This window comes from Orcinus orca, chromosome 5 (assembly GCF_937001465.1).
Source record: "Orcinus orca chromosome 5, mOrcOrc1.1, whole genome shotgun sequence".
Classification (NCBI taxonomy): Eukaryota; Metazoa; Chordata; class Mammalia; order Artiodactyla; family Delphinidae; genus Orcinus; species Orcinus orca.
Window position 1 is genome coordinate 61,941,639 of NC_064563.1, and position 27,814 is coordinate 61,969,452.

Below are 27,814 nucleotides of genomic sequence, written 5' to 3' on the forward strand. Positions count from 1 at the left end.
GCAAGTGTGACTGCGCGCCGGGGTGGACGCCGCTTTGTTGCCTGAGGGGGGTGGCAGTGGAAGTTAAGGGAGTCGGGGACCAACGCTTCTCCGGACCCGCAGTCGCGGCCGTTGCAGTCACTTCACCGGGTGGCCTTTAGCGTAGGAGTCGCGTCGATAGCAGCCATGAGCGGCGGGGTGTACGGGGGAGGTGAGTGAGTGCGGCCGATGGAGAGAGCGCGCCTTTTTAGCGCGTGGGATTTGTAACCGCCGCCCCCAGCCCTCCCCTCTCCTCCCCGGCGGCCCTTCCGGTCTCCCTGTCTCGGGACCCCGGCCTCCCCGCCCCATCTCCGCCCCGCGCTCTGCCCGCCCCTGGAACCCCCCCCCCCCGCCCCGGCTCAGCGAGTGCCTCAGGCGCCCGGAGTCGCCGTCCCCTGCGGCTCCTGCCAGCTTCGGCCCGCGGAGGAGCCGGCTTTCGAGGGTGCGCGCCGCCTCGGGGCTAGGCGGGCAGCTCCTCGCGGGGGCCCGGCCCGACGAGCCGCGGCTGGGGTGACCGGCCCCGGGGTTTCCTCTCTCACAGCCGGCTCTGTCGGCGTGTGTGCGCTCGCATGTTCTTAAACTTGGGAGGTCCTGGCAGTTCTCCGGCGTGGACGGAAGGTTTCCGCGGCGTCCCGGAGATGGCAGAGCGAGTCCTGAGGAGTGGAACTGATTGAAGGAGTGGCGGTAACTCAGGACGCAGCCTCCTCTGCGTCCGCGCCCCGAGCTCACTCTACCTCACACCTTTCAGTGACTCTTGCCTATTTATTGACTGTGGATGCTCCGGAGTTACCTGTGGGCGGGTCTGCTCCGGCTTAATTTAGGAACACATGTAATTGAAGGATGGTTACGGTTGGGTGGGCTGCGGTGTAGTGAACGATTACCACGGGCCTGGGGACTACACAGACCGGGGTTAGAATAATATCAGGCTCACCATTTAGTAAGCTCATTGGCCTTGGGCAAGTTACTTAACTTTTCCCAACTTCAGGCTCCTCTTTTGTGGAATGATGGTTCCTACCCATTGGGGTGGTTGTGAAGGTAAATGGGATAATGCTACACTTGCTGCTCAAAGTATGATCCAAGGATCGGCAGCATCAGCATCACCTGCAAGCTCGTTAGAAATGCAGACTCTTAAGCCCCACTCTAAATCTACTGAGTCAGAGCCTCCGGTTTTGCAAGATACCTAGATGAAGCACTGATGTGTATGATTCATGCTTTGTGTTGTGTTTGATGAGTTAGAGAAGAAAGAGGCAAACCCAAAGTGCTGCTTTTGTTATTGTTGCTTTCTGAAGCGGATGGCATTTTATAGGTAGGAGATGAAAATAAGGTTTTCAAAGGTTTTAGTAGTTTTGGAGTGACGTTTGAGTCCCCACTCAGGTGACACGCTGACCCTCACCCTCTCCTTCTCCATATATGCTTTTGGTTTTGACTTCTCAAATGTGAGAGTCAGTAGTTTTCCAGTTTTACTTTTGAGAAAGCCTAGTGGATCTTCATGATTTACTTCTTCCCCATCAGAAGATGTAATCCTGACAGAAAGACCTGATCTATGTACCTTTGCCTTATGGAGGCTGCTGACTCTTGACTTTCAGGTTCACTGATCCAAGAACCTAAAGGCTGTCCACTGAGTATTTCCTTACAAGGCATTGTTTAATGTGACTAACGTAGAAATGGATACTAATAATGCCAACAGTTAACGTTTATTGAGTGCATACTGTGTACCAAGAACTGTTCCAGAGGCTTTTCATGCATTGCATTTAATACATGCATTAGGTCAGTTAATCCACAACAACCACTGGAGGTGGTACTACTTATCCCCATATTATTAAAGAAGAAAATGAGGTGTAGAAGAGGTTAACCAGCCCAGAGTTACATAACTTTCTAGTAAGTGGGGAGCAGGAAAAGAAAAGGCATTTCAGTAAAACCCTTCCCCATAAAAAAAAAAATTAAAAATAAAAAGATTTTGGTTGTTTCTCCATAAGCCATTTTTCAAGTATGGAACCACAACATACTCATGTATGGTTTAGGTATTCAGAATAAACATCCTGTTTCTCATTTGCTTATGTAGAGGAATATATCTTAAAGCCTATTTCACATATAAAGTATATAAAACTCACAAAAATAAGTGTATGATTTTGTGTTTGAGCTACTACTGTATGGCCAGTATTTATAGTGGGTCACATTTTCCAAAGGGTTTACTGTGAAAGGGTTTCCAAATTCTGAGAATCAAGAGTCTTCTTCCAATTAAAATTCTACTATGTCCAGTTTACCACACTGATTAAGACAGGAAAATAACTGATTTGTTAGATTTTTCTTTTCACACAAAAAAATTTTGAGTGCTTGCTATGTGCAAAGTATAGCTTCTGCCTTCAAGAAACTCGCAGTCTTGTAGGTGAGTCAGTCAAATAAATAGACACCATATTTAATTTATTTTTAGTTGTACATTCCACCCCAGACACACACACACACACACACACACACACACACACACACACACACACACACACACACACACACTCTTAAAGCTGAAGTTGGAATATTATTGATGGCGTGGCAGAGCTTAATTGGCAGCATGTTTTTCTCCTAGTGGTGCGTGAACTAATGGTGCAGCTTATAGTTTATAGTGTCTTATATGGATGATAAATTCAGTGAAGTATGTTCAATAATGACAATATATAGAAGATACAAAGATAGCACAGACAAAAAAGTTATTAACTCAATGTGGAAGAGTCAAGGGACTTTACAAAGGAGGTTATGAGGATGATGAAAGAAGAATAGAGAGGGACAGCGTATGCAGAGTAGATGGTGTGTTTAGGAGACAACATAATCTTCAGTAATGGTAGTGTATGAGGTGGAAGGAGAGACTGCTGCCAGATTATGCTAGGTCTTGAATATCACCTGGGTAGAATAATTTGAATTTTATCTTGGGATGATGGAAAACCACTGAATGATTCTCCCTTTTCTTTTCATTGAAGGATTTATGTACCAAAATGTTCAGTTACAGTTTTGAAAGATAACAGTGCAGCAGTTTGAAAGGTGGATTGAGATGGTAAAGATGGAAGCACAGTACCTGTAGGGAGTTGTAATTCCTGGTTGAGATAAGAGCTTGACTCAAGGCAGTGGCAATGGTATTAAAGAAGAAGGGATTTGAGAAATATTTAGCAGAAATATTTGTCAGAACTTGATGAGGGATATGAAGGTGTTCAGGAAGATTTTTGCCTCTGATGACTGGAGCCACTACTAACTGTGATAAGCACAGCTGAGATTAGATTAGGCAGGACGGGGACAAGGAGACAGTGCTTCAGGTATGTTGAATCTGAGGTACTCATGGGACATCAGGTGAAAGCAGTGTACAGTAAGAAGTTTGAGATCTGGATCTGGATGAAGGTGAGGGCTTGAGAGAGATTTGAGATTGGAAGTACCACTGTTTAGGTAGAAATTGAGGCTGTAAGAGTGGAGCAGGTTACCTAAGAAAGGGTAAGTTAGAGGAGGGGACTGCTAACATGGAGTCCTTGGCCTCCCTAAGGAGTCCAGGGATATAACTAACTGAATTTTTTTTTTTTTTTTGCGGTACACGGGCCTCTCACTGTTGTGGCCTCTCCCGTTGTGGAGCACAGGCTCCAGACGCGCAGGCTCAGCGGCCATGGCTCACGGGCCCAGCTGCTCCACGGCATGTGGGATCCTCCCGGACGGGGGCATGAACCCGTGTCCCCTGCATCGGCAGGCGGACTCTCAACCACTGCGCCACCAGGGAAGCCCTAACTAACTGAATTTTATTCTAATTAGTTTCTTTTATAGTCTATTTGAAAACATTCTAAGAAGACATTCATAAGTGTCCTAAGCTGTCTGTATTAGTTTTCTAGGGCTACCATAACAAAGTACCACAGACTGGGTGACTTAAACAACAAAAATTAATTTTTTCACAGTTCTGGAGGCTAGAAGTCTGAGATCAGGTATTGACAGGGTTGTTTTCTTTGGAGGCCTTTCTGCTTGGCTTTCAATGGCCGTCTTCTCCCTGTGTCTTCACATGGTCTTCCCTCTGTACATATCTGTGTCCAAATTTCTTCTTCGTGTAAGGATATCAGTCATTGGATTAGGGCCCACCCTAATGATTTCATTTTAATTTAATCATCTCTTTAAGGACCTTATCTCCAAACACAGTCACATTCTAAGTTACTCGGGGTTAAGACTTCAACATATGAATTTCAGCCTTGAACATTGTCAAAGGGGTCCATGGAACAGAAAAGGTTAAAAGCCCTGGTGCAAGGCAAAAGTTTGATCCTTGAGAACAGGAGTAGAAAATTTTGGTTAACCAAGCAATTAATTCATTTAGTTAGGATATTTCTTTACCCAACATTCTGGTAATCAAAGTGTTAGAGTTTACCAGTTCATGTCATTGGTATACAATACTTACTGTTTGTACCTTAGTTTACATGCTGTGGTGAAAACAAATGCAGTGTTCTGCTTTAAGGACCTTTTCTTTCAGACAAAATAATTTGGATCAGAGATTGTACAGAGAAAAGTTGATTACTTTGGGAAATGTAACAAATACAGAAACTTCCTTTCAAACATAGGTGGCTCTTCATTTTATTTCAATAAAAATGAGATCACTATTCTGTAAGGACACCATCTCTCAACTGTGATAATTGTAGTGTAATAATTGATCTTTATTTTTTAAATTTTTTTTTAGTTTTTGAAATACTTTAAACATTAAAAAGTAAAGTATATGTAAGTTTATATATGATACTTCTGTACTCACTACTGAGATTAAATAAATGTAATGTTTTGTCAAATTTGCCTCAGATATTTTACGAAATAAAATTGATATTGTTGAAATCAACAATATAGATAAAATCTATATTGTTGATATAGATTCCTCTTCTCTGCCTCCTTAGAGGTTACCAGAAACCTGAAGTTGGTATGTAATATTCCCCAACCCTATGCATATTTTTATACTTTTATTAAGTGAGTGAATCCATAATGAATTAAGTAGTATCAAAATATGTGTGCATAGTAACTAGCTTTTTAAACTAATTCTTTTGAGATTTATCCATGTTAGTACATGTAGATGTAGACCATTCATTTTTTTTTGTTTTTTTTTTTTTTTTACGGTACGCGGCCTTTCACTGTTGTGGCCTCTCCCGCTGCGGAGCACAGGCTCTGGACGTGCAGGCTTAGCGGCCATGGCTCACAGGCCCAGCCGCTCCGTGGCATGTGGGATCCTCCTGGACTGGGGCACGAACCCACGTCCCCTGCATCGGCAGGCGGACTCCCAACCACTGCGCCACCAGGGAAGCCCTAGACCATTCATTTTTAACTGCTATGTAGTATTTCACTCTATGAATAAACTGTAGTTTATTTTCCTACTGAGAGACCATTTAATCTTCCTACCTTTTCCTGTGGCACGCAGTGTGATGATAATAATTATAATGGCAGCTACCACTTATTGTGCTTATTATGTACCAGGTACTGTTCTAAGTGCTTCCATACTTCTAGCATCCTGCAAGATAGGGACTATTATGCACATTTTACATATGAGGAAAGTGAGGCAGAGAGGTTAGTAAATCACCTGAGGTCACATAGCCAGTGAACGTTCTCTTACATGTCTCCTTGTGATATACGTGAGAGAGTTTCTCTAGAGAAGACGTAAGTGTAATTTCTATGTATGCACATTTTCAACTTTAGTAGATATGACTAAATTGCCCATAGTGGTTGTATCAGTTTACAACTTTTTTTTTTTTTTTGCGGCACGTGAGCTTCTCTCTAGTTGTGGTGTGCGGGTTCCAGAGCGCAGGTTCCAGGGCTCTGTAGTTTGCGGCACGCAGGCTCTCTAGTTGAGGCGCATGGGCTCAGTAGTTGTGACGCGTGGGCTTAGTTGCCCCGCGGCATGTGGGATCTTAGTTCCCTGATCAAGGATTGAACCTGCATCCCCTGCATTGGAAGGCGGATTCTTTACCACTGGACCACCAGGGAAGTCCCAGTTTACAACTTTACTAGCAAATGTGTAAGAGCTCCTCTTTTTCTACATCTTTGACAATACTTGGTCTTACCAGCCTTACTAATTTTTGTCAATTTAATTGAGCTAAGTAGTATTTCTTTATTATTTTTAATGACTGAGTGAAAAAATCCTTTGAAAAATCAGTGCCTAGAAAACCCAAGTGCTTTGTTTTAGGAGGCGTGCTGTTTTGGGTGAAGTATTTTTAAAGTGTAATTAGAGGCTTTTCTCTGAATTTGAATATGAAAAAAAATACTAGCTTTCTCTCTCAGTATTAAACTTTTATCTCCTACAAATCTGGAAATGTGCAAACTTTAATGATACCTTCATTTTAATGATTTTTACCTGGCCTATATTATTATACCTTAAATTCTTATTCTTTAGGTTCCTTATTTTTCTTGGGGTTTTGCTAAGTTTCTTCCCTAATTGCATGAAATATCATGTTGATTAACGTATGAAAAAAATGGTATACCTTAGTGTACTGGATAGCTTTCCTTTGCCCCTCCAGATCCACTTTCCACCCATTTCCACCCTCTCTGTGCCCTTAAAGACTGACCCTTGTAGACTGCATCAGTGGACTCTCTTGGCCTCTGGTTTGGCCAATGGTAGAGTAACCATACTTGCTGCTTTGTGTCTCTTGTCCTGGTATAATTATTAATAGGGGCTCCTATCACATTCAGTAGTGGCTCAGTTTGGGTGAGAAATTATAAGATCACCCTAGCCAGTGGTGAGAGAGGTTGGCAAATGTATTAGTCTGGTTCCTTTTCCTCAGGGTCAGCCAAGGCTGATTCCATCCCTCAACTGAAGATCACAGCTCCTGTCCGATGCCCTCCCAATACAGGTCTCTCTCCGGGTTCTGGTTTCTTCAATTCTAAGTGTGGCAACAGATTTGTTATTACTAGTCCTAGGGTACCATACTGCCCTTTCTGGTTTTCCTATATTTTGCCTGTATTTTTGTAAGTAGACCCTTTAATAAGTAAACTCTCCTTAAATTGCCTAATTTTAGTGTACCACCTCTTTCCTGATTGAACCTCTACTGATATACTATGTATGACTTGTTATATTTTAATTAAGTGAATCTTCAAGGTGTATTTAAAACTTGGTTCAAGCTAGTAATAATATGAATATAAGCACATTAAGTACTCTTAATTTTCACATGATACTTGTAAGTCGTTAATGTTAATTATCTTTTCATCTTTTCAGATGAAGTTGGAGCCCTTGTTTTTGACATTGGATCCTATACTGTGAGAGCTGGGTATGCTGGTGAGGACTGTCCCAAGGTAAGTGGAATGGTAGAGTTAATTGGATATGCAAAAGCCATTCATGTAGAGTTAAATTCATGCGGAAATTCTGACTCAAATATGGTAAAAGACATTAGTTGGTGGAAATGACTTCTTGGTAAAAGCAGGTAAAATTTGTAAATAATGTTTTTGACTCTTACAGGTGGATTTCCCTACTGCTATTGGTATGGTGGTAGAAAGAGATGATGGAAGTACATTGATGGAAATAGATGGTGATAAAGGCAAACAAGGCGGTCCCACCTATTACATAGATACTAATGCCCTGCGTGTTCCGAGGGAGAATACAGAGGCCATTTCACCACTGAAAAATGGGATGGGTACGATGTTTTTTTCTATGGATTTGATTCTAAATGTAGAGTATGCATAGTATATTTTAGATATAAACCAATGGCTTCTTAAAAGTTGAACATCAGCTATTTTTTTGTTGTTTTTATTCCATAAACTGATGTTCCAGGCACTGAGAATACAAAGATGCATAAAACGTGTTTCTTTTCCTCAAGAAACTCATAGGTAGAGGAGATAGATGTGTGTATATGTGTGTGTGTGTGTGTGTATATATATACACATGCACATATATATATATATAGGATAAGTGCTATAATGTAACTATGTTTGATAAGCAGTGGGATTAGAGACGGGGGGTATATAACTCTATCATTGGGGGTCAGAGATGGTTTTCACAAAGGAGGTAACTTTTGTACTGAATCTTGATCACTGAATAAGAATTAGCCTGACTGACAAGGCTGGGTAAATTAGAGCAACCAGCATGTGTGAAGAGATGGTGTTGTGGAAGAAACTTCCATGTTTAGAAGTGTCATCAATTAAGTATGGCTGTAACAGTAGGTACATTATGGCCAATTGCAGGAAAGGTAGGCAGAGAGCAATCATAAAAGGGCTTGTAATGCCAGGAGTATATTAAGCTGGTAACTGAAAGGTAACTCCAAAGGAATTTAAACAGCATTTTATATATAAATGCTCATATGTGCCAGCTGGAAAGATTAGTCTAACAGTCCTGTGTAGGCTGGATTGGAGGGAGATACTAGAGATAGGAAGATCAGTTAGGGAGGTGAGTCCAAATGAGAAATGAAGAGGGTTAAAATTTTAATACTGATGGCAGAGATCCTGAGGTGGCTGTCAGAGATATCCAAGACAAATGGTACTAAGTGTTTAAAGAGTTGAGAAAGTTTCCTAGATTTTTGATTGGAGTCACTGAATGGGGGGTACCATGCATTGAGGTAGGAATAGCAGGGGAAGGAGCAAGTTTTATGGTCTTAAAAAGCAAGTGTAAGACCCAAGATCACTCTCAGGTCCAGTTATTCACTAGAAGGACTCACAGGACTCAGCATGTCAGTGTACTCACAGTTAAGGTTTATTATGCTGAAAGAATACAAAGCAGAACTGACAGAAAAAAGGGGCATGTAGAGAAGTCCAGAGGAAACCAGTGCAAGCTTCCAAGAGCTTACAGTGAAGTCATAAAGGATGCGCTTAATCCCTCCAGTAACCAGGAACATGTGTGTGTGGTCTACTAGTAGAGCTCATTAAAGACTCAGTACCCTACTTCACACTCACAGGATGGCTATATTATGAAGACAGACAATAGCAAGTGTGATGAGGATATAGAGAAACTGAAACCTCCATATCTGTTTCTGGGAGAGAACAAAAAATGGTTCAGCAGCTTTGGAAAAATTTGACAGTTTATTAACAGGTTAAACATAAATTCACCATGTAATCCAAACAGTTCCACTTCTAGGTATCAACAAAAGAGAACCGAAAACATATGTCCATACAAATACATATATGCAAACGTTCAGAGCAGCATTATCCGTATTAGCCGAAAAGTGGAAATAGCCCAAGGTGCATCATTGGATGAATGGGTATACAAAATGTGGTATACCCATAAAATGAAGTACTATTTGGCAATAAAAAGAACAAAATACTGATATAAGCTAAAATATGGAAGAACCCCAAAAGCCTTATGCCAAATAGAGGAAATCAGATGCAAAACTCCACATAATGTATGATTACTCTAATATGGAATGATCAGAGAAAGCTAATCTATACAGACAGAAAGTAAAGTAGTCGTTGCTTGGGGCTGTGGATGGAATGGGAAGTGACTGCAAAAGGGCATAAAGTTTCTTTTTGGGATGATGGAAATATTCTAAAATTAAATTGTAATAATATTCACACAACTTTGTAGATTTACAAAAGAAAATCATTTAATTGTACACTTAAAATGGATCCATGTTATGGAAAATTATACCTCTAGAGAGCTGTTAAAAAAAAACTGGAAGGACATTTTTTGTTGCAAATATTTTATTTCTTATATTATCTTGTTACTTGGAATAAATGACTGTCTTTTGGATACAGAAAAAAGAACTCAGTACCCATGGTTTTTATTAGGGGCTGGTCATGTAGGTACTCTGTGCCTAACATGTTCCAAAACCCCAGACTCCCAGAAGGAAAGGTATTCCACATAAACCACACTGTATAAACAGTTGAGGCACAGTGAGCTATTCGTATTTGGGGAAAGTTTTATATCAGTGTAGGGAACTGTTTACCAAACAAGTTCCTAGATGCCAGCCAAGGGTCAGCCTTGCAAGCAGGCCTTTCTCAGGTCTGCTAAGTTAGCTCTTTCTGCACAGCAAGTAGATGAGCTTATTAGTTCAAAGTGTTTGAATATAGGTGCTGATCTAATAAGCAGGTGAGAGAGATTTTAAGACATGGAGTTGATTTTTTTTTTTTTTTACCAGAAAGAGTTTGGGATATGAGAAGAGGATTGAGGATAGGATTCCTTATGAAAATTTATTTCCATGTATGTAACCAATAGAGGTGCCTGTGAAGGAGAATGAGAAGGAACAGTTAGGGAAGTAGGAGAAAATTCAGGAGAAGGCCAAGAAAAGAAAAAGTTCTAGAAGTAAAGAAGTCCAGTGATTCTCATTGTTCTCAGCTGTGGCACTGAGCTTTACGCTAAGAAGGGGAAAGAGAAGTTAAAGCTACAGAGGAGGTCCATTGATCAAAAAAACCCCATCCTGAGAGGCCTATAGAAGTATGTTTACAAGGAATGACATTGCTTTGTAGGACTGCGGCAGAAAAAGTTTGTAAACTCTTGAGTCAGTAGTGTCAGATAGTAATTTAGAGAGGTCAGATGAGATTACAAATGTATCCACTGGATTTGCCTGTTAGAAGCTCATCAGTAACTTATGCGAGCAGTTTCAGTGGGATGTTTAGGTGGAAGGCAAATTGAAGACATACTATTCTCTAATTTTTTTTTAAGTCTTTACATCTTTTTTCATATAGATTGTAAGCTTTTTAAATGTCAGCTCTAGATCATACAGTTCTTCTGTGTTTTCTCCTACCATTTGAATTGCGTTTTGGGCCTTTAATAAGTACTTACTGAATAATATTTATTTGGTATTTTACATCTATTTGATACATTAATTACACCTGGGACAGGTCTAGGGGTTGTAACTGTTGGGGCTGGAGAAACCGTATCTAGAAGACAAAGATGATGTCTATATGAAGTGCTGTGTTATGAGGCAGAGCTGTAAAATAAGTAGGTTCTGTATATTACAGTGTCAATATTAGTGCTAAACCATTAGACACAGTCTCTCAAAAGATGCTGTATTAATCTTCGATTAAGCATTATTTTCAAGGTATTAATCTTATATTTTAGTTGAAGATTGGGATAGTTTCCAGGCTATTTTGGATCATACCTACAAAATGCATGTCAAATCAGAGGCCAGCCTGCATCCTGTTCTCATGTCAGAAGCACCGGTGAGACAAACTTTTTCGAGTTTCTCTAGGTTGTTTATTTACTCATTTGAAGAGTGTTTCCTTTTTCTTTAAGAGACATAGAAATTCATATTTTGAATTTTGAAGATTATGGAAAGGGAGATTCATTTATAAATACTCTTACAACTTTTATTTTTATTATTTCAATAATTAAAATACTCAAAGAACAATAATTAAAGCACCCTAGTGGGTTCTGGTGGTTATTTATCTGTTTTTTCCGGGAATTTAACATTTGATTTCCTTGGGCTGCTTCCCATTTTGGTCAGTTGTCCCTTATCCCTCAAGGGCAGTGTATATCTGCTTTTATACTCAACCTTAAGAGTGCCTAGATTCACTCTTTTTTTTTAAATATAAATTTATTTATTTGGCTGCATTGGGTTTTCGTTGCTGCATGCGGGCTTTCTCTAGTTGCGGCGAGTGGGGGCTACTCTGTTGAGGTGCGCAGGCTTCTCATTGCAGTGGCTTCTCTTGTTGCGGAGCACGGGCTCTAGGTTGCGCGGGCTTCAGTAGTTGTGGCACGTGGGCTCAGTAGTTGTGGCTCACGGGCTCTAGAGTGCAGGCTCAGTAGTCATGGCTCACGGGCTTAGTTGCTCTGCGGCATGTGGGATCTTCCCAGACCCAGCGTTCTAACCCGTGTTCCCTGCATTGGCAGGCGGGTTCTTAACCACTGTGCCACCAGCGAAGTCCCTAGATTCACTCTTAAGATTTAATAATACTTCATGTTTATAAGAATCCTGATATCCCTATACTTTGAAAAGTCTGTAATTTCTAGAATTCATAGCAGCAGACAATTTTACTTATTAAATAATAAAATTTATATTTAAAGTCAATGTTGAACTAGGGCTGGAAATTGCTAGACCAGAGTCTCTTGTGAAATACATTTGGTACAGAGTCAAAAGGGCCCAGAAGACTAGATAATGATTATAAATTATCAATATTTTGTTATTGTTTTCTAAACTCTAGTTTCTTTTGAGTACCATCTACAAGTGGGAGAATTTGGTGGTTTAAAATGCATATTTAAGATTTTGATGAGTAGATTCACTCTTTTTTTTGACTATTACCAAAGTTTATTTAACAAAAAAGTTCAGTAAGAAAATGTACACGACCCAGTTTTCATCGCAGTAAAATGTGGAGAGGGGACATGTGGAAGCAGTTGATTTCTCTGTTGAAGACAGCTATTGTTCATAACTCGTTCCAAGGCTTCTAACATGATGGTACTATTTCCTCGTATTACCATCATTCCAGTATTGTTCTATTGCCCACTAGTTGCTATCTCCACACATTCATCTATCATAAGATTCATAAAGAGATCAAATCCCCTTAATATTCCTTGGACATGTCTGCCACCATTTAATTTCAATGATAACTTCTTGTCCATAAATTTCTTCAACTCGGGAGGGTGAGCTTTGCTCATGATGTCTACTCCACGAGCTCAAAGATGCCTCCAAACGGAATTCGAATTGTCCCTCACGCTTAGATTCACTCTTAAGATTTAAAAAAAAAAAGATTTAATAATACTTCGTTTATAAGAATCCAGATTTCCATATACTTTGAAAAGTGTAATTTCTAGAATTCATAGCAGCAAACAATTTTATGTATTAAATAATAAACTTTCTATTTATTAAATTTATTACAAATACATAGAAATAAATGTTGTAAAGATATTATGAAGAAGATTTTCCATGGTATTTTACTCTATTATTAATGTTTTACATCTTTGTTAATGTAGTGCTGAAATGAATTTTGAGATAAATCAACACTTCAGTTTTTAAACAATAAATAATTTGCATTTCTTTTTCCCTCTTTTCAAGTGGAATACCAGAGCAAAGAGAGAGAAACTGACAGAGTTAATGTTTGAACACTACAACATCCCTGCATTCTTCCTTTGCAAAACTGCCGTTTTGACAGCGTATCCTTGAAGGAGTAATACCCAACTTCTCTTTAGGAGTAACTGTGGTGCTGTTAAAGGTGATACCTTCAGCAGGAAGACAGGAGCCACTTCTTGCTTGTTCGGAAGTTGAGGCGTTTTTCTCCATTGCTTTTAGATATCTATCTTTTAGTATTCTTATTGGAACTGATGCATGTGAAAATGTGAGAGGGAGATAGGAAAGAAGCACTCAAATTCTTCTCATTAATTTAACAAAGTTTAACAAAAACAAAAATTTTTGTTTTTAGAAGGGGAATGTGACGACAGGACAGTATCTAAGTCAGTTGACCTAGCTGAATTCAAAGATTGCCATTTCCTTCCTCTTCTCCAGTACCTTAGAAAAGTGGAAATTGCATGTAAACTCATTTAAGATTTAATCACCAAATATTTTTTACAAGCATATTAAGGGACAGACAAGGAAATATTATGTCCTGATCTCAAAGAATAATATTCTTGTTGAAAACTAAATAACAGATTTAAATAGTACTTCAAAATAGCATTGGCAAAAGTCATAAAGAAGTACATGATTAATTTGAATTTTTCAAATAGCAATTGTAGTTCAGTGGAGTAATATTGTAGCGTGACAAGCCTTTGTAAAGAAAAGAGAATTTAGTTGCAGGATGTGGGGGAAGGAGACCTATATTTAGAGTTCAAGTTCCAGTGCTTATAAACTGATCTTGAATTAGGTACTTAAAATTTGAACTTCACTTTTTACTCATTTATCTGGTATACCTCCCTGGATTGCTGTAATAATCAGGCGAATTTTATATGTGTGAGAATCACTGTGGTAACTGTAATCTAACATTTGTCTGTCGTGGTGTGTCTTGGAGATGACTTTAGCACAAATGTGGAGGTGGAAAGTGTAAGCGTTCTTCACAGTGACTTAGTTTAGAGTTGAAGATTTATGTTCGGCTTCAGAACAAGTTGTAAAAATATGTTTAGATCAGACTGTAGAAGTCTTGCATGTTAGATTTTAAAAATGTGAACTTTAGACTCAAGAGAACCATTGCAGGTTTTGAGTAGAGGAAGGAGGGAGAGTATTAGCAGACTCATTGTGTGCATTATATCATTTAATTTTCATAATAATCCTGTCAGGAATCGGAGTCAAAGTAAGCAAACTGGTCCCAGTCCACAGCTTGAAAACGGCAATTCTGAATTTGAACATAAGATCTGTTTGGCTGCTTCCTTACAAGGAGTATGTAAACAGAATTGGTATTGTTTTATTTTTTAACTTTTTATTATAGAAAATTTCTTACACAAAATAAGATAGAATATTATATTGAACCTCCATGTGCCCATCACCCAGGGTCAACAACTTTCAACACAGAGCTAAGTGGTATTAGCTATAACCACAGGCACTCCCCCTCCCACCATGGTTTTGAAGTAAATCCCAGACATTAAGCATGTATCTGTACAAGATGTTACCATATGTCTCTTTTTTTTTAAAGATATAACCACAATTTATTTTCTTTTTTAAAAAACAGTTTAGTATATTTGAATCAGGACCCAAGCAACAGGGATCATGCATTGTATTTTGTTCGATATGTCTCTTAGGTCTCTTGTGGTCTGTAGATTGTACCCACCCTCCCCTTTATTTTCTCTTGTAATTTATTTGGTAAGGGAAGTAGATTGTCCTCTAGAATTCCTAACACTTCTGGCTTTTGCTGACTAGTGTTTTTTACTGTGTTCTTCTAGCCCAGAGGTTCTCAAACTTTTTATACCTAGAGCTTTTATTTATGTGGATCATATCTGGTAGTATTTGCCATATTAGAAATTAAGACAGAAACTTAAAAAAATTATATTTGCTTATTTTAAGTAAATTAATAAGCCCATTGTATGATAATATAAATAAAATATTTTAATAAAAAATAACTGTGTTTTCCAAAACCAAAAATATTAATGAGAAGGGTGGCTTCGTTTCACAATTTTTCAAATGTCTTTAACGTTGGACTTAATAGCAGAAGTTGGATTCTCATATCACATTCAGTCTGTTGTGTATCACACATGACATAGCCTCTGGAAAAAAAACTCTCTTGTACATTTATGAGAGAATGACAGTGAAAAGGGCAAATAACATCTTAGTATTATTCTAAAAATTGTTTTGACTTCCTAACCATGGCCTTGGGATTCCTTTACACTTTTAAAAATTACTGAGGATGACGCAGAGCTTCTGTTTTTTGTAGGTTATAACTATCAATATTACTGTTTGAGAATTTAAAACTAAGACTCCTTTTAACATTTTCTTATTAATTTAATTAAAAATAACAAAAATACACACATTAACGTCGACAAAAATAACAGTTTTATGAAAAAGATAACTCTGTTTTCCAAAACAAAAATATTAGTAAGAAGAGTAGTATTGTTTTATCTGACTTAATTGATAGCTGGGCTCTTATCTGCCAGCCTCAGGCTCTGTCCTCTTGACACCTCAATTTGCGAGGCAGGCTTCAGCCTTCTCCTGTCAGAGCTGCATGCTCTTGGAGAATTCATTGATTTAAAAAGGTAGCAAAATCACAGAACTCATTGGTGCACCTCTGTTTTTCAAGAATGCATTGCCCTTCTGTTCTCTGCATTTTGTTGGTCCCCCTGCAGTCCTGCAGTTGAATAGTTCAGTTGTCAACCAGAGATTTGGGTAGATTTTATACTCAGATTTTGGGTTTTATCCCTTCTGTGGTTCTCTTTCTTCCAGAGTTTCTACCTTAAATGTCCAGCTTTTCTTCCACCCCTGAACTCCTTTCTGTGTTCACTCAAGGTGGTAAAGTTGCGATTTTTCATCACTGCTTTCCTGAACCATAGCCATGGAGCTGGGAAGCACTTTTAGGCGAGGAAGCTGCAAACTTGCAGTTTTTACCCCCTCTGGTTGCAGTTTCATGAAGATAAGTTTTGGCTGAGTTTTGACTACTTTTGAATACTTTCCAGTATCTTAAAATGGTCACTTAAAATAATTTGTCCAGGTTTTATAATCGCCATCTTCAGGAGAGCTTACATACTTTTAGTCTGGTGTTACTGTATCACTTTGTACTAACAGAGATAAAATTAGTGTTTATGTATATAGATGACCAGAGATCAATGGAGTACCAGTAATAGCAAAGATAAATTACTAACCTATCGTTCTGGCCATTTATTCTCAGACCTCTTTCCTCTGATCGTTCCTGCCCATGCCTTAGTTCTCTGCCCTTAGCCCTTCATCCCTCTTGACATGTTCTTTCTGGTTTAACTATCTATTTCCTTGGCTTCAGATACCAGTTATACACTGACAAATTCCAAATCCATGTTTGTATCCCAGATCTTTCTTGTGAGCTCCAGGCCCACGTCCAGCTGTCTACTAGAACTTTTTTCTATTAGTTATCTGTTTAAGCACTTTAAACTCAATATATCCAAAATTCTTCTCTCCCATCAAATTTATTCTTTCTCCTTTGTGTATTATCTTACTCCCAGTTGTCTAGACCAGAAATCTTTCTCATTAACCCTTCAGATTTTGTAGTTATCAAGACCTGTCTATTCTCCAGCCTCCCCCGGCCCCAAACCAAACCCTCAAATCCATTTATTTCTCTATCCACTGCCATTGCATTAGGTGCACCCCTTCCTCTTATCTTGCCCAGTCTTCACACTGCAGCTCTGATCATCTTTGTTAATTGCCAGTCTGCTGATTTAAGCCAGAATCATCTTCCACAGCCTTGCCTTTCTTCTCCTTTCAGGCCCCACTGAACTATGCTGCACTTCCCTGACCTCTTCACTATGCTCTCTTGCCTCCTCGCCTTCCCGCATGTTTCTCCTCTTCCCCATGTCCCCCTCCCCAGCTTACAATTGAATTTCCCAGGGACCGGTTATATTCCTATATACTCTCCCATGGCATCTCAAACTGTTCTTTTTATAGCTTTATTGATCTCTGCTGCACTTATCAGGATATCCTTCAGGGCAAAGACAGTTTTGGTTCACCTCTTCGTGTCTTCTCTGCTTAAGGAGTGCTAGTGAGAGAATGACCTCCCTGCTGCCCTCCTTTATTGGGCACCAGACCTATCACTAGGCACATAATAGATGCTCAGTAAATATTTGATGATCCAGTGAATGGCTCTACTCCTAAATGTTGGTTTATGATGTTCACGTGATGTAGGCCTTCTGCAGCACAGAGCTGTGGAAAATGGGATAAGTGGAGTCTGCTGATATTCACTGGCTGTTGAATCTGCCTGGAATAGCTCTTCCTATTGAGTTGGGGGAGATGATGATAACAGCCACTCACCTGCCAAACTGCTGAAATGGTTCTTTAATCCTATGTGAGAATGGTTTTAGTTCTTATCTCAAATGTCACAGCCTCCCACTGTTCTTACCAAGTTTCTATAGATTTTGTTAAATGCTTCTCAGTTTGTTGTAAGCCCTTTGATCTGTGCCAGGGACTTTGAATAATTGTGCTAATTTGGACCAGTTTAACAGATGTCTCTCTGGGATAAAGGTTTCTCTGACTTCCTCACACCACCATTCTGGAAATCCTGCCTGTTCTCATTTGTTTTGAAACCAGAGTTATTATTTGATGCCAACTTTCATCCCCATATTTATTTTATTATTTTATTTATTTTTTAATTTTTTTTGCGGTACGCGGGCCTCTCACTGTTGTGGTCTCTCCCGCTGCGGAGCACAGGCTCCAGACACGCAGGCTCAGCGGCCATGGCTCACGGGCCCAGCCGCTCCGCAGCATGTGGGATCCTCCTGGACCAGGGCACGAACCCGTGTCCCCTGCATCGGCAGGTGGACTCTCAACCACTGAGCCACCAGGGAAGCCCTATTTTATTTTTTTTTAACGCATTTTAAGCCACAATGCACATGTTTTAAAAATGCCTTAATAAAACCTTCCCTTTACAATAAACATTATTTTAGGAACCTTGATACTTTCTTTTCCTTAATGCTTTAAACTAGATTTGCTAATGGTCGTTCTACTGGGCTTATCTTGGACAGTGGAGCCACTCATACCACTGCAATTCCAGTTCACGATGGCTATGTCCTTCAGCAAGGTAACTGTATTTAACCAGGGTGCACAGAGGACACAGATCATGAAATAAAGCAATGACTTGGACTATCAAAGTATATCAGTTTCCCAGTCATGTCTTTAAGTGTTTTTTTTTTTAATCTTTAGTATATAGTGTATATTTAAAACTGATGCATGGCTTCATTCATGCCTGGAGGGATAGTTCCATTAATTCTGCTTGAAAACAATTGATCATGTATAAATACACAGAGGAAATTTGTCCCAGGGAGTTTGGATGGAATGCTTTCTTAGCCTTGTTTAATCTGTTTCATAGGCATTGTAAAATCCCCTCTTGCTGGAGACTTTATTACTATGCAGTGCAGAGAACTCTTCCAAGAAATGAATATAGAACTGATTCCTCCATATATGATTGCATCAAAAGTAAGTGATGAATGAATTTTATTTCTGGGATTTACCTCCAACTCCCCACCCCCATGTTGTGAACTCTGTTAACCTAGCACTTGCTCTTGGCACTCAGGAAGCTGTTCGTGAAGGATCTCCAGCAAACTGGAAAAGAAAAGAGAAGTTGCCACAGGTTACAAGGTCTTGGCACAATTACATGTGTAACGTAAGTAACCCTTATTCTCTTTACGAAAGCATTATAGGCTGTAAGTCTTTGACTAGAGTATGAGCACTTTATATTTTCAAACTTATATTTTTAATGATATTTTACAAACAAAATTAATAGCTTTTGGCGGGGTAGGGGGGGTGCTTTTCATGCTTGTCAGATATCTCAACAAACTATATTCACTTGGATTACTGTGGTGAGACCTGAAAGGAGCTTTGGGATAAAAACAAGCATTATGCTATTCTGTACATTTTTTGACTAAGAAAATGGTTTTAGTGTATAGAGACCTGCTGGTATGGCTCAGTTACGTTCCCTTTCCTAATATGAGTCAGCTATGTAAAAAAATGTGTTACTGTTCACAGCAAGGAGCCAACAAAAGGTTTTCTTTACTGAAAATCCATCTCTGAACATGACTTACTGACGGGAGAGGTTAGTAAAACAACCTCTCACACCACAATATACATTCATTTTTAACAGTAAAAGGATATGAAAGTCATCATTTACTATGGCAGGGATATATCCTATTTGACAGTTTCTTACACCTAAGGATAAAGATTTTTTGTGGGTGTTTAGTACAAGGAAAAATTGTGAAAATGATTAATAATTGCGCCTAGACCTTAGACAGGATTTTTCCTTAGCAGCTCAGAGGTCCTATGTATTTCACTGCAAATTTTTTAACTGTTTTATACTATGTCAGTCATTAAAAATTCCATAAGACACAATATATGTGCATTTTATATATATTCAGCTAATGAAATCTTGCTTCTAAGCTTATTTTAAAGGGAAAAACAGTAAATCAACTATAAGCCAATAAAAATTTTAAAGAAAAAAATTTAAAAAATGGGAAAACAGTGTTCTAAAACCAATTTTGTTATGCAGGACTGGGGTACAAGGGTTCCCACTTGTTTTTTTATCTCATCATTTTTCCATAATGGTTGTAATTTAAATGTTATATAATTTAACTTATAATGCGAGTGTTTAGAATTGGGTTTCTTGATGCTCACAGTCCTTACTGGGTAGATTTATACCCTTGAAATGAGTTAGCCATCCAGGAATGTGGTACAGTTTCATTAAGAAAAGTGTTTTTAAAATAATGTTACAAAGTATAGACTGCAAAGACAAATCTCAATAATTTTGTTTCTTATCCTTTTTTTAAAATCCATAGTGTGTTATCCAGGATTTTCAAGCCTCAGTACTTCAAGTATCAGATTCAACTTACGATGAACAGTATGTTTTCTTATTTTTTCTACAAGACTTAAAACTTAATAGCTTATTAAAACCTTCATACTAATCTTTTAAAAAAACTGTATACTTAATATATAACTGAATCACTTCGCTATACACCAGAAACTAACAAAACATTGTAAATCAACTGTACTTCAATTTAAAAAAAACTGTAGGGACTTCCCTGGTGGCACAGTGGTTAAGAATCCGCCTGCCAATGCAGGGAACACAGGTTTGAGCCCTGGTCCGGAAAGATCCCACATGCCGTGGAGCAACTAAGCCTGTGCACCCTAGAGCCCGTGCTCTGCAACAAGAGAAGCCACTGCAATGAGAAGCCCGCGCACCGCAACGAAGACCCAACTCAGCCAAAAATAAATAAAAATTTTAAAAAAAGATTTTTTTTGAACTGTGTACTTCATAAATGAGGAAAGAAATTGATTTGTTTAGTTTAAAAAATTGTAGAATATGCTTAACTGGTCTAAAGGTAAAAAGTTAAGAAATACTGAATAACATTTTAAAAGAAAATAAGATATCCCTCTGCTTTCTTATAAGTTGATGATTCCTTAGTAGTTTATAATTCTGAAGAGGATTGTTTTTGTCTTTTGTTTAATATTGTTTGATATGTTTTCAGAGTAGCCGCACAGATGCCAACTGTTCATTATGAATTCCCCAATGGCTACAACTGTGATTTTGGAGCAGAACGGTTAAAGATTCCTGAAGGATTATTTGACCCTTCCAATGTAAAGGTATAAAAGCTTATTTTTATAATTAGCCTGGTTTTTCCTTTAAAGATCTCTTGTAATTACAAAACCTAAATAAGACTGACTTAGCTTTTTTGGATGTGCTTTATTGTTTGAAGGTCTTCTGTGTGACTACTCATTTCTATTTTGTTATAGGGGTTATCAGGAAATACAATGCTGGGCGTCAGTCATGTTGTCACTACAAGTGTTGGAATGTGCGATATTGATATCAGACCAGTAAGTGCCAGTCTCATTTATGGCATAAAGGTATCTTTTAGGGCAATCTAGTGCCCCATTATTTATAATGGCCATCATTATTTAAGTTGGCAACTTTGGCCATTGACTTTGAAGTCCATTTTGTAAAAATATGTAAAAAAATGAAGTTCTACTAGAAAAGGAAAAATGCAAAACTCTAGAGCTGTGTCCAGTGTGGTAGCTTTTGGCCACATGTGGCAATTCAGTTAAAATAAACAGAAATTTAAATTTCAATTCTTCGGTTGCACTAGCCACATTATAAATGTAGCTAGTTGCTGCTCTATGACAGTGCAGATGTAGAACACTTCCATCATCACACAAAGTTCTTTTGGACACCGCTGTTCTAGAGATTTCCTAAAACGTGACATACCGAGATACAGATTATTGGTGATTTTTAATGTACCTAGTACAGTTTTACTTTTTATTTTTCAGGAAGGTGTGGTTTAAGGTTTAAATTATGTAACTTTTACATGGAGTTTAGATATAAACTTCATATTTTTTGTGCTTTTCCAAGCTGTTTGTTTCATCAGTTTATTTCTTGCCAAGTTTTAAGGACTAACTCCATATTCCATACCATACTAATTATTAGATAGATTATATCTTATTTAAACGCTAGATTTAATTTGTAGCCAACGTATTGCCTTGATTTTCTTTGAGTTAATGCATTTGCTTAGAGCATTGTGCTAATAGCTAAGGGTCTATAAAAAATCATGTTGTTCAAAAAAGACTTCCAGGTAGTTATGAAAAATGTTCTTTATTTCAACTAATTACCTGCCTGGGATGTGCTGCTTCTAGGATAATGGGGTTGTAAGCATGCAATTTTTTAGTATAAACTCAAGGGGAAGGCAGTTGATTTGAAGTACATTTACTGTAAGACATTGCTAACTTTGTTTTTTATTGAGTTTTCTCCTTTAAACTATTGTTGACTGCAGAGGAGGAGATGCTTCTATATTCCATTTTCTCTTTCAAAAGTTAGATGAGTTAGACATTTGGAATAAATTTTTAAAATATGAATTTAGCCACTAAAAAAGCAGGCTGACATTTAACTTTCTGATGCATACATGCAGATTAGAGGTAGATATACTCCTTATTACTGAGAATTTATTTTTGGCGGGGGAGGCCTCAGCACGTGGATTTTGAAAAAGTTCGTCTCTGCAGAAGAGAAAGGTAGCAGTCATTTTGGCCAGGACTGTTGTCAGAGTATGCATTATCCACCATAATCATTAAACCTTGCCTAATTTTAAACATTGCAACTTCTAGATGTACATTCTGAGATGATGTAATTATGAAATATACCTCTAATGAAATACTGGCAGCTATCTGCCAGAAAATTATGATTGGATTGTAGAATAATTGCTTTAAGATAGTGATTCTTAAATTTTAATGCACAGTAGAATCATCTGGAGAGTTTTCTTTTTTTATAAATTTATTTATTTTTGGCTGCGTTGGGTCTTTGTTGCTGCGCGTGGGCTTTCTCTAGTTGCAGAGAGCAGGGGGTTACTCTTTGTTGCGGTGCGCAGGCTTCTCGTTGTGGAGCACAGGCATACGGGCTGCAGTAGTTGTGGCGCACGGGTTTAGTTGCTCCACAGCATGTGGAATCTTCCCAGACCGGGGCTCGAACCCATGTCCCCTGCATTGGCAGGTGGATTCTTAACCCTGCGCCACCAAGGAAGCCCTCATCTGGAGAGTTTTAAATAAACCAACAAAAACTTTTCCTGGACCCCATCCCCAGAGATTTTTATTTAATTGCCCCCAGGTATTGGTGTTTTAAAAGCTCCCTAATGAGTTGAATGCAGCCAGGATTGAGAACCACTAGATTAAACTAGTAGGTCTATGTAGAAGTAAAAATTAAAAAAGGGAAAATTTTACTGGAAGACATGGTTTTATTTGTAGTTGTATTTAAAACTGTTGGAAACATTTGGAACTAATTTATTTTTGTTTTCATCCCAGGGTCTCTATGGCAGCGTTATAGTGGCAGGAGGAAACACGCTAATTCAGAGCTTTACTGACAGGTTGAATAGAGAACTCTCTCAGAAAACACCCCCGGTAAGTTTTGTTTGTTCTTTAGTGGTATTTTTCAGTCATATGTATCCTCACTGCTGGTGGAACTTTATATAGTTTGTTTTTCAGTAGGTTGATGGTATTTTGTGTCTGCCTGGTATGGTATTACTTAAAGTTAATACCCCTTATTAATCAAATTTTTCTAGATGACATCTATTAGTTACTCTTGTACTGTCTGAATCTCACTTTATTCATTGATTCCATACTTAAGTACCTATAGTCTGTTAGGCACTAAGGATAGAAAATATAGTCCCTTCCCACCAAGGGCTTAGTCAGTTAGGAGGAGTAGACATGCAGAAAATAAAAACTGTAATGTGCTAAGTGGTTCAGTATGTCATCAACCAGGCCCTCTTAAGAACACTGAGGGGAAAGCACTTAACTCCCTAGGAGTGTCAGAGAAAGCCTCATTAAGAAGCTGTTTGAATGAACAGGAGTTCAGCTGGTTGGCAGTTTATGAAAGGACATCTAGGTAGAGGGAATACCATGTGCAGAATATGAAGGGAAGATGGCATATTCCAATATTTTGAAGTAGTTGGCTTATAGTCTGTGTAGAAGTGGGGAGAGCTATATGGCTGGAAAGATGAGCACGATGGTATATTATGTCCTAGGGCTGCCGTAACAAAGTACCACAAACTGGATGGCTTAAGACAACAGAAGTTTATTACCTCTCAGTTCTGGAAGCTAGAAGTCTGAAATCAACATGTCATTAGGGCCATGCTCTCTGAAACGTACAGAAGAGAATTTTTCCTTCCCTCTTTCTAGCATCTCATGATTTGCCAGCAATCCTTGGCGTTTCTTGGGTTGCAGTTATAGCACTTCAGTGTCTATCCCCGTTGACATGTGGCATTCTCCCTTTGTGGGTATGTCCTCTTAAATGAACTCTAGTTGTAATGGATTAAGGGTCCACCCTACATCTGCAGAAACTCTATTTCTAAATTAGGTCACATTCACAGCGACCAGGGATTATCAACATACCTCTTTGGAGGATACAGTTCAACCCACAGAGATAGGTTCCAGGTCATGTCACTTATTAATAGCAAACTTACAAGATAAAATCTGGCAGAGGACTAAAGAGCTTTTATGTTTTAAAAACATCCCTTGGTGCACTGTGATAACTTTCAAAAGGACAGAAGAACCTGGTTTAGGGAGAAGGTAGTTTACATGGTACATTAGTAACAGAGTAGTAGTCATAGTCTTTAGATTTTTAAACTTCCATCAAGTAGTTTTTTGTAAGGTATTTTGCGATAAATATTACATTTTAAAAAACTTTATTAGAGATTACATAGGCCCTAACAGAATCTATAGAATTTGTGTACTTGATAGCCTTTGGTTTCTCATATAAAGGACTGTTTTACATATGCCACATTTTTATATTTGTTATGTAAGTATTGATATAGGCACAAGATTGATACCTCCTTACATTCTTGGAGATATAGACTGACGCGGCATCTACCTTAATTATAGTACTAATCATTAGATTTCATAAAAGTCCCAGAATAATGAATATAGACTTGGGCTGTCCCAGGTCTGGTCAAGACCAGTTAGATACTATCCTTGTCTTTTAGGAGGCAATTAAAATTTAATGAAATCCATTGTAATAGATATCAACCAGTTCCTCACCTACAAAACCCTGTGTTCATCCCTCCTGCTCTCAGCACCCCTCCCTCCCATTCCACATACCCCTGCTACATACACAGTTATTTCACTGTGAAAAAGACTCAAACTGTATGTTCATATATAGAATAATTGGTAAGTATCAACAATTTGAGAACTATCCCCAGAAGCAAATTCCTAGGTAGGGGGAAAATCTCTCCATACAGGAAGTGAGATAGGGATAGTGCTGAGCCATAAAACCATGTTTATTGAGAGAGTGTTCCAGCAGAACAGAAACACTAACTTGAAAGAAAGCAGTGTGAATAAACTTTCCTGAGATCTTATGTCTGTGTTTTGATTTGAATGGGGGCAGGGAGGAATAGGGAGGGTTGAACTAAGATTCAACCCTTGAGGGATGAACTAAGAGAGGAGGGATTTTGAAGGCCTAAAAAAGTAAGTTAGAAAGTTGAGGAGCACTACAGAAAGGGCAGCAGGTTGGGATAATAATTATACTTGGTGTTGGACAAAATGAAATAATATATGAAGCACTTAGCATAGTACCTGATTTATAGTGTTAAGTACTTATTTTGCTGTTTTAGGATTAAATTCTGAATGCCATGCTGTCTAGTATGCAGTTTTGTAAGGTTTATATAATTTATTTTCTTATTCAACTACACATTACAAGACATAATCAAAGTACTTTAAAATCCTATACAGTAGTCCAACCTATGCCTACTATTAATCTGGCTACTACAAAATAATCATGTGTAATTAGTGCTTGAACCAGAGCCACTAAACGGTCATAACTTGAATTTCCTAAGTTGAGTCACTTGTTCTATTTGATCCTACTAATACTTATTCTTCCCTTTCTATCTTAGAGTATGCGGTTGAAACTGATTGCAAATAATACAACAGTGGAACGGAGGTTTAGTTCATGGATCGGTGGCTCCATTCTAGCTTCTTTGGTTAGTAGATAAACTACTTTGCAAAATAGTTGAAGATTCTTATTTAATTTAAATGTATCACTGGAAATACTGAATTTAGCAGAAAGACTAAAAATCCCCATGGATCATTTATCTTCGCAGTTTTTAGCTATCAAATTAGTAGAGGACCTGATGCCAGTTTTACATGTTCCAAAATGACAAAATGCCTCAATGCCTTTTTAGTGGGTATTGTCAGCCTAATTACAGTTTCCCCTTTCACACAGAGGCGGGCATCTGTTAACTTATCCTCACCTCTTTTAATAATACTCCCATTGGCTCTGGTCAGGACTTATCTGCAGCACATTTAAAATTAAATCATTCCGGGCTTCCCTGGTGGCACAGTGGTTGAGAGTCCGTCTGCCGATGCAGGGGACACGGGTTCATGCCCCGGTCTGGGAAAATCCCACGTGCCGCGGAGCGGCTGGGCCCGTGAGCCATGGCCACTGAGCCTGCACGTCTGGAGCCTGTGCTCCGCAACGGGAGAGGCCACAACAGTGAGAGGCCCGCGTACCGCAAAAAAAAAAAAAAAAAATTAAATCATTCCTTCTTGGGTTCTGGTTGCTCCCTGGCCTGTTGGTGAGGTAGAGTATGTCAGGAATTGGTTCTTGGGGCAAATGGTGAAGTCATGGTGTTGGGGTTTGCATGCTGCTTGGACTGGTGCCTACTGTGAATCAGGAGGAAGTCCTTGTACTTATCTGCACCCTAAATTTGGAGGATTTCCCCTTCACCTCAGAGCAGCCAAAGTAAATGTCACTAAGTACTTATGCTAAACATTTTAAAAAGCTATTAACTATTAAATGTTTGTAACTGTCCATTTATATATTTCTGGTCTATGTTCTGTTTCTAGTCTTTTAATGATCTTAGTTCAAAACTGGATATGAAACAAAACAATATATGAATCCACTTGAATAATCATAGGGAATGGATTTCTTCTGCTTACACGTCTTAGTAGTAATGTAGTCCACGTTCCTTCCTCCTTTAGTCATTTTCCTCCTTTGACCTTCTGTTTATTTTGCATAGTGCGTGTGTACTGTCGTTTGTGTACTTGTAAAACTTTATCCTAGTTTGAGTTCTAAACGTTACCATTAATCAAATGCTAGAACATTTCATCAATGCTGTACTAGGATCAAGCCTTCCAACAATTTCTGTTGTTGCCTTAATCAGTCCATCATAGCTAAACTCTTCATCTTCCTTTCCCAGCATTTTCTAAATCCTCATGACAGTATAGAAAAGATTTAATATTCTATATAAACTTGGGCAAGACTAAACAGTGTCTTTGCACGTTCTGGAGGAGGGCAGAAAAAAGAAGGGTGTAATTTTATTTATTTATTTATTTATCTGTGGCCGTGTTGGGTCTTCATTTCTGTGCGAGGGCTTTCTCTAGTTGCGGCAAGTGGGGGCCACTCTTCATCACGGTGCGTGGGCCTCTCACTATCGCGGCCTTTCTTGTTGCAGAGCACAGGCTCCAGACTCGCAGGCTCAGTAATTGTGGCTCACGGGCCTAGTTGCTCCACGGCATGTGGGATCTTCCCAGACCAAGGCTCGAACCCGTGTCCCCTGCATTGGCAGGCAGATTCTCAACCACTGCGCCACCAGGGAAGCCCAGAAGGGTGTAATTTGAGTACTATTTGGGGAGGGGTTTAAGAGTTCTTCAAAAATTAGGAGTTGTGATAATGAAGGTATTAAAAGAAACAATTTTCTAATAGAAAGGTACATACGTAATTTTTTCTTTCCATTTCACAGGGCACCTTTCAGCAGATGTGGATTTCCAAACAAGAATATGAAGAAGGAGGGAAGCAGTGTGTAGAAAGGAAATGCCCTTGAGAAGAGTTCCCAAACAACTACCTTCTTTGTCACCTTACGTTTCATAGCTTTAGTATACTCAGGAAAAGAACAACCATCTTTTGTAGAATGTTTATACATTTTTGCATATTTCAATTTCCACTTAAATTTTTTAAGGCTTTAACTGGCTCTGTAAATTAAAATAAGTTTGTGCTTTCCTTGAAATGCACTTATTCTTATTACAAGCATTTTATAATTTTGTATAAATGTCTATTTTCTCTAAATATTTTGCTTTCAGTAAAATGCTTTCCAACTCTGTTTATGGTAGAATTGCTTTTTATTGACTAGTAAAACTTACTGCCTATGTTTTTTACCTTAGGCTTTCAAAATTAAATAAAAATTACTAGCCACTCCAGAAATACTTTTTTTGTGGACTGCTGTGTTGTAACTTGCCACTTTAAGTACTAAATATATTTATCATTATTTTGAATGGAAGTACTCACTGTTTATTAACAGTAGAATCCATATCCCCTTCATATCTAGTAACAATAGTAGTGAAAA

At 38.6% G+C, this 27,814-nt stretch overlaps 2 protein-coding genes and 1 pseudogene across 2 annotated transcripts in view; 1 reads left to right on the top strand and 2 right to left on the bottom strand.

Moving 5' to 3' along the window:
- Positions 1–27,674, top strand: ACTL6A (actin like 6A). Its single transcript, XM_004270517.4, has 14 exons — positions 1–190; positions 7,211–7,287; positions 7,451–7,625; positions 10,982–11,082; positions 12,912–13,009; positions 17,939–18,033; positions 18,322–18,428; positions 18,526–18,615; positions 19,781–19,842; positions 20,471–20,585; positions 20,736–20,816; positions 22,785–22,880; positions 25,367–25,453; positions 27,215–27,674. Exons 1-14 carry the CDS (start codon positions 166–168, stop codon positions 27,293–27,295), a joined length of 1,290 nt encoding a protein of 429 aa, XP_004270565.1. The 5' UTR covers positions 1–165; the 3' UTR covers positions 27,296–27,674.
- Positions 12,133–12,608, bottom strand: LOC117201588 (small nuclear ribonucleoprotein G-like; annotated as a pseudogene).
- The window catches only part of MRPL47 (mitochondrial ribosomal protein L47), a 36,226-nt gene continuing 23,790 nt past the window's right edge, over positions 15,379–27,814 (bottom strand). The window contains exon 7 of the mRNA XM_033429473.2: positions 15,379–18,554. Within this exon, the coding sequence (XP_033285364.1) occupies positions 18,497–18,554 (58 nt within the window). The 3' untranslated portion in view covers positions 15,379–18,496. The remainder of the gene's footprint in view (positions 18,555–27,814) is intronic.